The 15,778-nt window shown below is 36.1% G+C and overlaps 3 protein-coding genes across 6 annotated transcripts in view; 1 reads left to right on the top strand and 2 right to left on the bottom strand.

Moving 5' to 3' along the window:
* Positions 1 to 15,778, top strand: part of brwd1 (bromodomain and WD repeat domain containing 1) — a 1,114,832-nt gene that overhangs the window by 765,938 nt on the left and 333,116 nt on the right. The window lies entirely within an intron of this gene.
* Positions 1 to 15,778, bottom strand: part of mxf (myxovirus (influenza virus) resistance F) — a 250,491-nt gene that overhangs the window by 178,396 nt on the left and 56,317 nt on the right. The gene's annotated exons all lie outside the window — the stretch shown is intronic.
* Positions 5,583 to 15,778, bottom strand: part of pgm2l1 (phosphoglucomutase 2-like 1) — a 33,761-nt gene continuing 23,565 nt past the window's right edge. For 2 of the 3 annotated variants that reach the window (XM_073922982.1, XM_073922981.1), the window contains exons 7-14: positions 14,202 to 14,391; positions 13,804 to 13,901; positions 13,495 to 13,675; positions 12,196 to 12,289; positions 11,887 to 12,016; positions 9,503 to 9,692; positions 9,286 to 9,419; positions 5,583 to 7,022 (exon numbers count right to left, since the gene is read on the bottom strand). In XM_073922982.1, coding sequence (XP_073779083.1) covers positions 6,920 to 7,022; positions 9,286 to 9,419; positions 9,503 to 9,692; positions 11,887 to 12,016; positions 12,196 to 12,289; positions 13,495 to 13,675; positions 13,804 to 13,901; positions 14,202 to 14,391 — 1,120 coding nt within the window. In that variant the 3' untranslated portion in view covers positions 5,583 to 6,919. 3 annotated transcript variants of the gene reach the window in all.

Here is a 15,778-nt window from a genome sequence, read left to right as displayed (position 1 = left end):
TATACAGGGTGGGCTAATAATTTAGACTTCAACTGTATATATTGTTGTTTTGCCTAATTAAACACTGTTATGCACTGACCTCAACCCATAGATAAACCAGATATTACCTGTAACATAAATACTATGTTATAAAATCAATAAACTCAATGGATTTAAGAAAACTAAGAAAACTTTTTTTACTTAAAATTAAATAGAAGTCCAACTCCATATTATTAACAATTAGTATTTGCAGTGAAAAGTTTAAGGTTTTATGTTTGTGGTTTCTGTTAATAATTCAAATGCAATGATGGTTATTTCAAAGTGTGTAACCGAATATATTTTTTAAATAGTGCTTAAATTAAACATTCAATTTAATATAAGTTAAAAATCTGACATTGCGATATTTCGTTTTTCTGCTATATGAATAGCATTTCACCAAATGACATGAATGGCTCCAATTGGAAAGCGTTTATCATTTTAGATCAACTGAGGTGATTTTGTAGCAAAGTAAATTACACATAAAATATAATAAACAAATTACAAGCATAGACAAATACAATAGTCAAAGATAAAAGTCAAATGAACAGTCATTTATGGTTTTTTGGGGAATCAAACTGTATTCAGGTACAGTAGATGAACAATCAAATCGTCAACTTGCAATTATGAGGTTCTATCTGACATTTTTGTCAAAATTGAGTTATTGACATATTCTTATTAAATGACAACTGATTAACATTATGGGATCTTTTTTTTTTTTTTACATTTTAAGACTTTTTATTTAAAAAAAACAAATGTTACACACATATTGTTTTCTATATGCAATGCAAAAACTTTGAAGCTCAATATCTCAGAATCATTCAGAACGCAGATAGAACCTTAAAATTCTAAGGTTACGAAATGTGAAAGAACACTGGACTGTAAAAAAAAATCTTGATGCCTAATTTTTTAAGTTGCATCAAATAAACTTTTCTAGTCGTCTTAATTTATATAAATTAAAATGACTAAAAATATTAGGTTAAACTTTCTATAACTTAAAAAAATGTACTTGAAATCTAATTGTAATAAATTTTACGGCCACCTGGCCGCCGGGAAGCAGGAGGCAGAGAACCAATGAAGTTTTAAATAAATTTTTAATGAGAAAATAAAACAAACGACGGCAGCTTCTCATGGAGACTGCTGTCAAACTGAAAGCAAAAGTAAAACATCATGTCCGGGCCCGGTCCTCTCTCGGCCTCCTCTATCATTGTTCCTCCTTTTATAGTCCAGAGCTCCCTCCGTGGGATTCGAGGCCAGTGTGCTTTACAGGTGTTTGTCATCTGCGGCGGTCAGTGTATCTTTTGGTCATTGGATTTTCATTTTAGAAACAGATCTTGAAAAACAAGTCGTTTTTTATTTTAGTTTTTGAATTTTGAAGCGTTTTTGAATTTTAAAATACTAATTTGTGCATTTCCTACTTCTGTGTGCAGCCATGCTGCTGTTGTAGATGATGTATTCTGAGAAATTTTCGTACTCCTTGGTTTCGACTGTGGTGCCGGAACAAGCAAATATCAACGTAATTTGACACCATTATTGGACGTAACCTAAGCCAATATCTCCCAAACCTTAATCTCACGAAAACAGAAAAGCTAGAAGTTTCTGCCAACCCGACTCCACATCACAACTTTTCAATCCAGATAGACGGGGCAACCATTACTGCATCCAAAATGGTGAAAAGCCTTGGAGTAACGATTGATGACCAACTAAACTTCTCTGACCACATCTCTAGAACTGCTCGATTGTGCAGATTCGCACTCTACAACATCAGAAAGATCCGACCCTTCCTATCTGAACATTCAGCTCAACTCCTTGTTCAAGCTCTTGTTCTTTCCAGACTGGACTATTGCAATTCCCTTCTAGCGGGGCTCCCAGCTAACTCTATCAAACCTCTTCAGCTGCTTCAGAATGCAGCAGCACGAGTGGTCTTTAATGAACCTAAAAGAGCACATGTCACTCTGCTACTCATCCGTTTGCACTGGCTGCCAGTTGCTGCTCGCATCAAATTCAAAGCACTGATGTTTGCTTACAAAGCGATTTCTGGCTGCGCCCCTTCTTATCTGCTCTCACTTCTGCAGATTTTTAGGCCCTCCAGATACTTGCATTCTCTGAATGAATGTCACCTCGTGGTTCCATCCCAAAGAGGGAAGAAAACGCTTTCCCGAACGCTCGCGCTCAATCTGCCCAGTTGGTGGAATGAACTCCCTAACTGCATCAGAATGGCACAGTCGCTTGCTGTCTTCAAAAAGCGACTAAAAACTCAACTATTTAGTCTCCACTTTCTTTACTAATATGCAACTCCCTCTCTGACTCCTCAACTAACTACACAAAAAAATAAAAAATAAAAAAAATTTACTAATGCTTTCCTTCTTAGACTTTACACACCTGAAACTTGCCTACAGCACTTATTCATTGTTGCTCTAATAGTTGTGTAAATTGCTTCCTTGTCCTCATTTGTAAGTCGCTTTGGATAAAAGCATCTGCTAAATGACTAAATGTACATGTAATATTAACATTTTATGATGTTGTGTGCCTGCTGGGTTCACTTTCATCAGCGGCATCCCCTGCTCCTAGTTAACATGCCCGATCTGTTACACCGATCTGTTCCGGGACCTCTCAATTTAATAATTAAGCACTGGCCATACGCCTTCACGCTAAAGAGAATTGGGACACCCCTACCCCTACACATGAACACGCAAAACGAGGAGTATAAAAAAGATTCTGCACTCATTTGTGTTGTTAGATAATAAATTTTATATTTCAAAAACAGGGTGACGCGGTGGCTTAGTAGGTAGTGCTGTTGCCTTACAGCAAGAAGGTCGCTGGTTCAAGCCTGGGTCAGTTGGCATTTCTGTGTGGAGTTTGCATGTTCTCCCGTTTCCTCCGGGTGCCCCGGTTTTCCTCATAAGTCCAAAGAAGTGGTACAGGTGAATTGGGTAAGCTAAATTGTGTGTATGGGTGTTTCCCAGAGATGGCTTGCAGCTGGAAGGGCATCCGCTGCGTAAAACATATGCTGGATAAGTTGGCGGTTAATTCAAATGCGGTGACCCCAGATTAATAAAGGGACTAAGCCGATTCATTCATTTTAAATGATGTTTTGACTCATGCCTTTGCACAAACTGGTACGCAAATTGCATTGTATCATTAAAGTGAAGGGGAGTGGGATGCCACTGAATGCGATTTATCTATTGTGCCTGTGTTAAATAAAACAGAATGTGTTCTCACAATAGCTGCAGTAAACAGCAGTGAAGTAAACACAAATTACACAAGAACAGCCAAAAAATGTTAGGTCAGGTGCATGATGGAGCTTTGATTATGGCTGGGAAGCATATAAAAAAAGCTAACTACTATAGGCTATAGTAGTTAACTATAGAACTATAAAGCTAACTACTATAGACTAACTACTGCATGATACACTAGCTACACCTGGTGGTTGTGAATGACAGCATAAAAATCAGTCACTGTGGAGTAGGGTAAAGCCGCAGGGCAGGCCTGGAGACCCAACTGCACGCTCAGACCTGCACTTCCAGACTTATCATTTTCTCAGACAGTGCCACCTGCTGTTGGGTTGGGTGAAGCGGCAGGTACGGAGACCCGACTGCACACTCAGACCAGCACTTTCTAGCAAGTAAACTTCCCATAAAACGTTCTGCTTTTCATCAACAAGTCCTGTTATATTGGAAACTGATATTTAAACATAGTTTTAGCCCACATAACACATCTATTTGGAATAACAGGTTTATTTTGGCGAATAGAACATCTTTGGTTGTTGATGAATGGTGGAAGAATGGCATAGGGTTAATAACATATATGGATAATTCAGGAAATATGTTGAGTCATGATGCTCTCTGTAGAAAATACCAAATAAGTTGTTCTCCTAAAAGATATGATAAAATTATTAAGAATATACTATTGCAAATGATTAACCTAGTACAAAAAAAAAATATATAAATATATATTCAACCATAAATCCCAAAATAAATGCTCAAACAAATTTTTAAAAGATTATCTAAGTGTTGTTTTCCAGGACCTGTTAAGAGAGCTTTTATTTTGTCTCATTATGATAAGAAAAATATGATATTAGAAAAAGATTTCTTTCATATCCTGTTAACTCTAAATGTAAAGAAACGTTCAGTTTTCCACTTACAAAGTCCGCCATGTAAATAGCAAATGCGCCATGGCGTGACGCAACCGACTCTTAAAGGGAATGGTAGAGGAGACTCTGATTGCTTTATTCTCCAAAATACACCCACAACTCATTAAGAGAATAAGCACAACACCGTAAGACCATGCGCCGCTGTGCAGAGCAGAGTTTTTTGTCCTTAAAATAGCAAAAGTGGATTCGGTCATGCTCTTTTTAAAATTGTCATTTACAGAAGTTTTCTGATGACTCTGCAATTGTAGGTTACATAAGGAATCATGATGAGAGTGAGTATAAGTTGCTTTTAAAAAGTTTTGCTGACAGGTGTGAAATGAATTGTCTTAAATTAAACACTAATAAGACCAAAGAAATGATTGTTGATTTTAGTAGACATCCATCACAAGCGGTGCCCATAGTTATACAAGAGTCAGAAATTGAGATTGCTTTCGTCATATAGGTACCTGGGTATATATATGAACAACAAGCTCGATTGGTCTGAAAACACAATCCAGGTGTATAAGAAGGGTCAGAGCCGCATTCACTTATTGAGACGACTGAGGTCCTTTGGTGTGTGTCAGACACTGTTAAAAACTTTTTATGACTCTGTGGTGTCTTCTGTGATTCTGTAAGCTGTAACCTGCTGGGGAGGGGGACTGTTGGAGAAGGAGAAAAACAAATTGAATAAGCTTATAAAAAGGGCAGGTTCTGTTGTGGGGTGTGCACTACCTACCATAGAAGAGATTGCACAGGATCGAATGCTGGACAAATTTGTCAGTATAATGAACCACGATAGATTTTTTTGATACAGTCCAAGCGTGTGCAAGCTCTTTTAGTACAAGATTAATTCAACCTCGGTGTTACAGAGAAAGATACAGGAAGTCTTTTTTACCAACAGTCATCAGATTGTATAACCAAAGTCAAACCAGATGAATTGTGCTGAACTTGAATTAGATATTAAATATGGACAAGTGTTTACTCGTTGTTTTTGGAACCAAGGTGTGCAATATGAAATGTAATTTTATTATTGTTTTTTTTGTATGTAACTTATTTATCTATTTTTAGTATGGAGAGCTCTGCTGTGACATGTGAATTTCCCTCCGGGGATTAATAAAGTCAAACTAACTAACTAACTCTTAATGCTTTTACACCATGCGCTTTAGACTTTACGCCTAGATCGTTAAAATAGAGCCCTAAAGAGTGACAGTCACCAAAACGGCACAATTTGGATCAAAGCCTAAAAGGGTCAGTTTCAAATAGTTATATAACATTATTTGTTTGGTATTTTGAGTTGAAACTTCACATACACAATCTAGGGACATCAGAGACTTGTTTTACATCTTGTAAAAAGGTTATGTCCCCTTTAAAGCAGGACTGTATGATGCAAAATGATAGAATTTCCTATACGCTTCTGCAGGCAAAGAACAACACATTACTAATACAGCAATTTATTTGTAGAGGGATGTACATATAATATACATTTAAGGAATGTCACAGTTGCACTGCAAATAAATAGTGTACTTGAAACGAGGCAAAAAAAAGAAAGAAATTGGAACATGTTACACTCTACAAAATATCTCTTCCTTTGGTTCTCATAACTTCCTCAAAAATAAGGTACGCTGTATTTGAGCCTTTCGACCAGTGAAAGGGTAAAATGCCAATGTATTACTCTTCAAAACAATAATATACTGCACATTTCATTTCATTGAATAAATCTTGAATCAACAATGCACTGAGGATGTTTGAAATGCACTTAGTGCCACAATAAAATCGCAAGAAGGTTATTAAATGGCACAAAGTCATTGTTATGACAATGACAAACTTATTTTTTATTTATTTTTTGCCATAAAAAAAAAAAAACAGAAAAACCATAGGTTAGTGAAGAAACTGGCAAAATAAATGGCTTCTTTCAAACAGTTTGATGAGCCTCTCTTTTCTAAATGATCTTATAAGTTCTTGTTTAGGATCAAAATCCTTCTGGTCTTTATTTATCAGTAGAGTGAAACGCCTTGCTTAACCTGAATGCCGCTTACAATTAACTGAAACTTGAAGGATGTGTATATATAACCCACACAAATTCAAATATGCCTATTAAGCTATGTACAGCAAAAATCAGAAGCTTCGAAAACAAAACGTCCATTCTCTCTTCCATTCATTAACTTACCCTGTGCGTATCCAGCATATCAAAGCCAGCAAAACTTAAAGGGACCAACAGGATGCTGCCCATCTTGACTCCTGATTATCAACGCATATTACACACTACATAAAGAGTACAAGCATCAAAACATATAAGAGTCTTTTTTTTTAGAATATGGACACAGGTTTATGAGAGCACAACACGCATACATGCTCACAGAGCTTTAAAATTTAGCAGCAGTAGCTCTCAGCTACACATCTGAGAAACAGACAAGGAGTTAAAATAATTTCTACAAATGAGTGATCTGGCGGGCCTAATAAAACAGAATTGATAGTAATAATGCAGCATCGGGTACTGAACTGAAATAAAAGCATTGGAGATTTTCCTTGCTGGGAAGAACTTGTTTCACTGTGATAAATAAATAACAATAATAAAAAAAGAAAAGAAAAAGATGACGGCAATATTTCTTGCCATATATAATCCACCAAATGAATGATCAGTTTTCATTTCTTTTTGAGAGCCATGAGTTGATTGTGATTCTAATTTCACAGTGCTAAAACAACATTCACAGGACGGTTTGCTGACAGGTCTTTGGGACAGGTTTTTACTGGAGTTGCCCATGACAAATAAAGCTATACTGATCTGCCGAGGAGATCGTTCTTGTCCGGTTCAAGAAACTCTTCAACCAGGGCAGCTGCAACTTTTCTTAACTCCTCGTCCAGGCTAGAGATATCACTGCAAAAACATGAAAATAATAAGTTCAAATTTATTATTAAGAGTTAATGTTATTTTACAGATTTTCCAATAATCTATTTTGAACAGCATTTATGCTTATGTTAGTCATAATCCTGGACCAGGCCGTATCCTGAGCAGATGCTGTGGTGGTCATGAAGGAGTGGAGAGCATGAGACTGATTCCTGAAAGACTACAGTGACAGACGTGTCTGCATTGATCCCGTAGGTTAGCCTCAACACCTGCTGGTGACCTACTCAGACCTGCAGCTTCTCCACAATGGACGTCCAGCGTTCTCCAGCCTTGGGTACCTAGACTAAAAGTTTGGCCAAAGGACAAATGGTCGTGCCTAACTGAGCCTGGTTTCTCTCAAGGTTTTTTTTCCTTCACTTTTGTCAGTTGGTAAAGTTTTGTTCCTTGTCGTTGGCTTGCTTGGTTTGGGACTCGTGGAGATGCACATCGATAGATTTGTTCTTCAGTGTTTGGACTTTCAACAGTGAAATTTTAACCACCTTGAACTGAACTAAACTAAACCAAATTTCAACTCTGAAAACTGGACTGACACAGTTTCAATTTACTAGAACTTCTATGTTAAACTGCTGTGACACAATCTAAATTGTAAAAGTGCTATAGAAGTAAATGTAAATTGAATTATCTAGAACAAAAAAATTGCTTAGGGTTTCCATACAGTAGTCTTTAAACCACACACACATACAGTTGAGATCAGAATTATTACCCTTCCTTTATATTTTTCCCCGCAATTTCTGTTTAACGGAAGAAAGATATTTTTTCAACACATTTCTAAACAAAAAAGTTTTAATAACTAATTTTTTTATAACAGATTTCTTTTATCTGCCATGATGACAGTACATTATATTTTATTACGTCTTTTTCAGTATACTAGTATTTCTTACAGTGCAATTTAAAAGGCTTAACAGGGTTAATTAGGCAAGTTTGGGTAAATAGGCAAGTCATTGCATAACAATGATTTGTTCTGTAGACAATATTAGAAAAACTTTTGTAAAAATATTGTTTAAGGGGGTTAATAATATCGACTGTAAAAAAAAATTCTAAAACAGCTTTTATTCTAGCTGAAATAAAGCAAATAAGACTTTCTCAGGAAGTTAAATTATTATAATAATTTTAGTAAATAAACGTTCATTGCACTGTTAAACATCATTTGGGAATACCCAGCCTGATCTCACGAGAAAACCTAAGTATTTTACGTTTTGGCAGTTTAGTGGCTAATTCGTACGAGTTCAGTCGTAAGAAAATGTACGATTTTTCAAAAGGAGGCGTGGCACCTAACCCCATCCCTAAACCCAACCGTCATTGGGGGATACGCAAATCGTACTAAAATGTACGAATTAAATCGTACGAATTTGTACGAATTAGCCACTAAATGAAAAAGTTACGAATTGCCGTGAGCTTGTGTTGGAATACCTGAAAAAGAAAAACAATTCACAGGAGGCTAATAATTTGACAACTGTATACATGTATGAATGGAAATGCATTAGACAAACTATCAAACATGTAAAAAATATATATAATAATAATAATAATAATTAATAATAATAAAAAATTCTTAACCTCAACCTTATCAGAACCAGGTGTAATCTTACTTTTAGAATGAGGTTTAATGAAGCCAACCCAAAGACATCACCTTACTTGCGCTTAATTTACAATAACAAACCTATAGATGTCAAATTGACTATGGGTATGTATAAAATACATTTGGTCTTTAAATCATACCATTTTTTTTATTCAAACAAATGGTACCACTTTATTTTGATGATCCATTTCTGTATGAGTAGATACAGAAATGTATTTAATATCTGCTGATACTGCTCCTTCAACAGACATTTAACTGGCTACAAAAAACATTGCAAGTACATGTCAAACAGCCCTAACCCCAACCTAACAGTCTACTTATAATCTAATGAAAATTAGTTGGCATGTAGATGCAATATAACTTAAAATCAACAAAAGGACCGTCAAAATAAAGTGACCAAACAAATAAGCTCCTGATCAGCGAGTCGGCCATTTTCAGGGCCATCTTAAACAGCAAGTTCTTCAAGTAACCTGAAACATTGGCTCCCTGAATTGTACTACAATGCACTGTAATAAGCATTAATGCTCATCATTAATAGAAATTCTGAAGTTCAAAACAAAAATCATGTGAACCAAATCACCAAACATAAAGACAAATGCTAAATGTCAAAGGTTAAAAAAGCAGTTTTGAAAACCTCTAACAAAAAACACACACCGTTCTCCTGGTGATGCGCAGAATTCTGTGTAATACTTGATCTTTGGCTCGGTTCCACTGGTCCTAAGTGTGGCAACGATGCCATTCTGAAACGTGAAGGTGAGCATTTGGCTACTTTTTGACAATGGAAGGACCTGAAGAAGATATTAAAAGAAAACTTGTAACAGTCTGAAACAATGTAAGCTGTTTGAAATGGAGTCGATGTGCTCTTACGTACACATTTCTTGTCAGGCTGACTGCTGTCGTAACCAGTGGTCACATCTCGGATGTGTGTGATGCAGTAATCGCCACATGACGTTGGATACACACCCTGGCCTCCAAAGTTGCGTAGGCGACTAAAAATTCTATGAATAGTGGGTGGGTCATTGCAGAGGACATAGGACGTTCGAGAAATGTGATACCCGTATCTACAATAAACAGATCAAACATACACAATCAGAGTTCCATTGGGAAGCTACGGTAGAGTACAACACTAAAATACTTCACATTTTTACTCAAAGACTTTGACAATTAAATAAGGTAAAAGTAACCCTCATGTCTTTGAAATCCATTAATAATTTGTCTACTCTGTAATGTCTACAGAAAACTAACAAATAATCATTTGTTTATTGTATTATGCAAAATGTCTCTCCATCCATTGAAATTCTGAAAAATTTTAACACTTTAAAATATTCAAAAAGAGTCTAAAAATTGATTAAATGGAAATTGACTGATTTTAATCCAGGTCTTCTGAGGTGACTAGACCACTTTGTGATATTTAGATTCCTATTTATTAGTGCTGTCAAAATTTGTGCGTTAATGTATTCGATTAATTTGAAATATTTAATGTAAAAAATTGTACAATTAACGCAGTTGCATTTTTTTTATTTCCTGCTGTGGCCAGCGTGTGTTTAACGTGCAGAGAAATAAGAGTAAGACCAAGAAGGAAGCGCTTTTAGAAGAAAAGTTTCAGTATAAAACAATTAATGTCGCATTACCAGGCTATCCAGCGTTTCCTCCAGAGTTTCATCTAATTTCAAATGTTTTATTTTTAATCTTTTGACTTTTGTTTTAATGGAATTTGATACCACATGCCGAATGGAAAGAAAACACTCCGCATTTCATGACTCGGTGGTCCTTTAAGGTAATCAAAAAAAACTAAAATCGCAGCTTACATGGTAGACTCTTAAGAGTATTATCGTAATCATATTAAAATTGGAGTATTGGTGTCCATGTAAACGTACTCAGTGAAAGTGCCAGATGATATTGCAAGCTGTCAAAGACGGCGCATTTGTCTGCCTTTAAGATGATACCATGCGCCCTCAAATGTTTAATTAAGTTTGACGTGTTTCCCTCATAAACGCAAATTTTGTAAAGTGTCTGCTTAACACTGTGTTAGAATCCTTGTGAAATACAGCCATACTTTAGAATGCTTAGTTTAAGCAAAGTTTGATAAACGCGATTATGCGTGTTGATAAATCTGAAGGGATCCCTTGCTCACTGGCTGCGCTGTCCTGTGTGCGCTTTGTGTGTGCGCGTGCGAAACAAACGCCTAAACGTCGCTGACTACATAGCTGTTTAAATGTTTAGAGATGGTGTGACTAAAGTCCCTGTAAGAATTAGGCTTTGGTGTGACAACACATACCTGTAATGCATATGCTGATTCAGTGATCCTGTTAGTGAGAGACTGTTCTCACACTCAGGTCACATCATTCAAAAGAAAAAGTCCACATTGTCCCCCGATAATGTCAACAGACTGGACTGTCTTAGCAACTGGCTGAATGTAAAGGAGGACTAAGCAAAATTGTTTCTACTTTATAATTAGTGTTCTCAACTCACAGCAATACAACTTTTCAATGAGTGCAATTGTTTGTATTCAATTCTTTATTATTATTATAATTTTCCAATTTCCATATTTGCAGTGCCTGTATTTTGGCATTTTTTTCAGTCCACTTAGAATTAAATATGGAAATACATTTTTTCTTTATTGGCATTGATTGTTTTTAAAATTGAAATGGCATTAACATGCCTGTGTTTTTTTTTTTCTGTAATAAATATGGCTGTCAAGCCAGGATCTTGATGGTTTATTGTGGGTATGTTGTTTACATAAAGAAAACTGTGTTACAAGTTAAACAAAAATTCTAATAAACAATTATATTTTGAATTGAAATAGCTTTTTGTTCTGCGTTTATGTAAATTTTACATTTGAATAACCAAAATTACAAGTTTTTTAAATGTCTTTTAAATGTGATTAATTGCGATTAATTGCTAAAAAAAAAGTGTGATTAATTAGTTGATTTTTTATTATTGATTGACAGCACTACTATTTATGTATAAACACTGATTAGTCAAATGTGAGGTTACTCTGAGGTTAAACACTGTTTGCTGGTCAATATGGGAAAACAGCCTAAAATAAGTCTGATAATCATGTAAAATCTGTCCAAAAGACCTGGATAATTAATGAATATAAGTTTGCACCTCTTTTTAGAAAAGAAATTTGTCATATTTGAAAGAAATAGCTTAAAGACATTTCTTATGGGTTTGGAATTACATGAGAGGGAGTGGATGGCAACAATTGTCTATGGGTATGAACTGACCTTATAACAAACAAGAGATACTCACATTTCGTAGATGTTACATAGTTGTTGGTTCAAGGAAAGGTTTTTGGTGTGTAGATAAGACGCCATTTCAGCCACAACAGCTGCTGTACTGACTCCATCCTTATCAAGGACCATGTTCCCACACAAAAACCCTGACATCAAAACAAAACGAGACAAAATATTATTGTTCGTCAACATGCTCTGAAATAACTTGACGGTGAGGAAATGACAACATGTTCCCAAACTAAAAACCATCTAAATCACTCTCCCAAATTTACAGAATAAACAACTGGTCAGTCATCATGTGTATCTGTAGATGCCATGGGCTTACCAATGGATTCTTCGAAGGAAAAAATTACTTCCTTTCCTGCTTTTTTTAGTTCATGGATTCTGTTTCCAATCCATTTAAAGCCAGGCAATGTTTCCTAGAGTAAAGGAGTAAAAATAGCAAAGTAAGTAAAAAGTGAAATGAAGTAAAAATAGCAAAGTTTAGAAAGAAGTTAAACTATTAATTAATGGACTTTAATTAAACCAAAATCTTTCACCCATCAATGACAATTTGTGAAGTAATTGCTCAACCTCATGTCATTTCAATCTTAAGACACACGTTCATCTTTAGAACACAAATTAAGATATTTTAGATGAAATCCCTCATCTTCTATTGACAGCACTAGTCCTGAAATGTTTAAAGTTCAACAACATTGTCAAAATATTTCATTTGACTTTGGTGGTTCAACTGTACAAAGCTCAATCAATGATTTTTGTGCACCAAAAGCTACAAGAAAACTTAATTCGCCGATGTCTCCTACATCGTCTCCTACATCATTTACCTACAAGGTAAAGCCTGAAGACCTGACGAGAAAAATAAGATATAGGCCAACAGAATCGTATTCATGTTTTTTGGCACACAAAAGTGTTTTTGGAGCGTCATATGATTAGACTGAGGTCACATGTAAAGTTTTTGATTTCTTTTCTGAACATTAAACGTCTCAGAACTGTTGCTGTCTATGGGGGATGAAGGAGCACTCTGATTTATTCTAAAATACCTTAATTTGTGTTCTGAAAATAAGCAATTTTTTGGGGTATTGAAACTATATGAAGGGAATTAATGACAAAATTTTCATTTTGATTAAACTAATCCTTTAATTGCACCGCGTCAGTATTCCATATTCTAGTTCAGAACGGTAAACCGGAACCTCCAACGTGCAAACAGCGTAATCAAAGATTCAGGATTGCAAATATGTGTGATATTCCAACAAATCCATATCGTTTGCAAATATTTGTAAAATATAGTGAAATTATAGCCGGCCTCTTGTGTTCCTTCTCGACTTGAATTGATTACATGCTATGCCACTTCACTATGTCACACTCATGATCTGATTTGTTGCTGAATAATCAGTTAGAGAGTTCTCTTCAACCAATGGCCCGGCACAGATTCTAAATGCTGAATCGGGCCAATGAGCTCCAGCGTTAACCTGACAAAAAGGCAAAGTGTGGTACAACATCAAATCAACTAGCCAGATGAAGTTGACCAATGAAGCCCAGTGGTCAACCGTTGGCTTATTGTGTCTTGGCCCTAAGATCATAGCAAGATATTTAGAATTTCATTATTTACATCAAATTAACAAACCTCAAATTGGAATCCTTCTATGCGTGCAAAGGCCTCGAGTATTTTGGATGAGACAGTGGTGGCCAGCATATATACTCTCTCAGTGTCAGCTGGGTCAGGGTGTGCTTCCTTCCAGTTAAACAACATCCACCAGCCAAGCAATGCTGCTAATTCATTCCCTGTGAACACTTTCCATCCGCAACTGGCCATAAAAACACAGGACACTACTTATGAGCCACTTAACTCAAGAGTTCAGATAAATTACAGTTAAGTGGAACTAACACGGCTACATTTACTGCTAGGGGCATTATTGAGCACAGGTTCACCTACTTATCATTCTGCTCTGCAACAGCCAAGCGATCTGCATCAGGGTCTGTGGCTACAACAATACGGGCTTCTTCTCTTTCAGCCAAACGAAGAGAAAGCTCCTAAAACACAATCAGGGCAACAAAAAAAAAAAAAAAGTAAAATTACTACAATTTCCTATATCGTGCAATTACCAAGAGGCTATGATTTAGATAGCTTTGGCACCTGACAGTATGGAATGCCTTTATTGTTTAAAAGAGTTAGTGCTTTCTAACAGAATGATTAAATATAGCACTAATCAGGCAATCTTACCATGGTCTTAAAAAGGGTAGATAAAGTACAAAGTAAAAGTGTTTTCAATAGTAACTAATAAATTTTTTTTCATATATTTGGTATTATTTAACTAAGAAAACAAATCTTACTAAGACCGACTCTCCTTCCTCTGGGTTAGGACAGCTGACTGTGGAAAAATCTGGATCTGGATCTTTCTGCTCTGGGACAGGAATTGGCGGCGGGAAACCAAACTGCTGAAAAGCCCTCTGGACATAGTTGTGACCCACACCATGGAATGATGAATGGACAAACTTCAGAGGAGACTTTGCGTTAAGTTCTCTGCAATCAGAAAAAACAAGATGGCGACGATGAAGATCAGTTTTTCGTTAAGGCAAGCAGTTTTCAGCATTAATATCGCAATGGCACATCCGCAGTAGTCACATCGCAGGATCTGCAATGTCAATTCTGCATTATAGTTGAGTAGGTAGTAAAAACAGACGATCATAGAGTAATTGCAAAGTTTAACCATACAGTTAAAATTGTATCATATGCATGTGACTGTGCACATTTTAAGCCATTTTAAAGTATTCAGGCACAGGAAATTTAAATTTTAGAAACTTCAAGAAACATTAATTGCATTTACGTGAAGTATATATGCAACGAGGGGTGGCACGGTGGCATAGTGGGTAGCACTTCTGTGCAGAGTTTGCATGTGCTTCCCATGTTCGCATGGGATTCCTCCGGGTGTCCCGGTTTCCCCCACAAGTCCAAACACATGCACTATAGGTGAATTGGGAAAGCTAAATTGTCCGTAGTGAATGTGTGTATGTCCCGGTCCTCCAGATTGGAGGTTGGCCGTTCGGCCAACTACCCACCGCGTCAAAATTCGATGTAACGAAAAACACTAACATGCTGCGGCTAAATATAAACGGTAAAATATATATATATTAATTTTACATTGGTCGGCACAATGGAGCAGTGGGTAGCGTTGATGCCTCACAGCAAGAAAGATTGCTGGTTCATGCCCCGGCTGGGTCAGTTGGCATTTCTGTGCAGAGTTTGCATGTTCTCCCCGTGTTCGTGCGGGTTTCCTCTGAGGGCTTCGTTTTTTCCCCACAGTCTAAAGACATGCGCTACAGGTGAATTGAGTAAGCTAAGTAGTCTGTAGTGTATGCGTGTATGTCCTGGTCCTCCAGGTTGGGGTTGAGTGTTGCGCTAAAGACCCCCCTCGTAAATATCAACTTCAATATAAATGGCTATGAGTGCAAGTATGTATTTATTTTACATTAAATTATTCAATTTGTGTGCCTGAATACTGTTAGACTCCCAGAGAAACAATAATGCATTTATTTCATTTGTATCTTTGCTTTACTGTATTTATCATTGCTTGTGATTTGGTTTATTACATTTGATGCAGATGCGCTCCACTACAAAATCCTGTTATTATGCAAAATTGTCCTAAAATAATTAATTTTTTCACAAATAGAGCTATTTGTTTCATCTGTTAAAATTATAGTCAATATCGCAATATGTACTGCAGAAAAATCAAATATTGCAATGTCATTTTTTCCAATATCGTGCAGCCCTATTTTAAAGCAATTAAATTTCAACAATATTCAACACACTCCTATATGTATAGCCCTATAACAAGGACTTAAATTAAACATTATTCTGACTTAATAGACTGTTTTTCAGTATGTAATTAAAATAACAAAGAAGAATGTTT

Source organism: Danio rerio, chromosome 15 (assembly GCF_049306965.1).
Source record: "Danio rerio strain Tuebingen ecotype United States chromosome 15, GRCz12tu, whole genome shotgun sequence".
NCBI classification, from domain to species: domain Eukaryota; kingdom Metazoa; phylum Chordata; class Actinopteri; order Cypriniformes; family Danionidae; genus Danio; species Danio rerio.
This window is presented reverse-complemented; position numbering and strand designations above follow the sequence as displayed.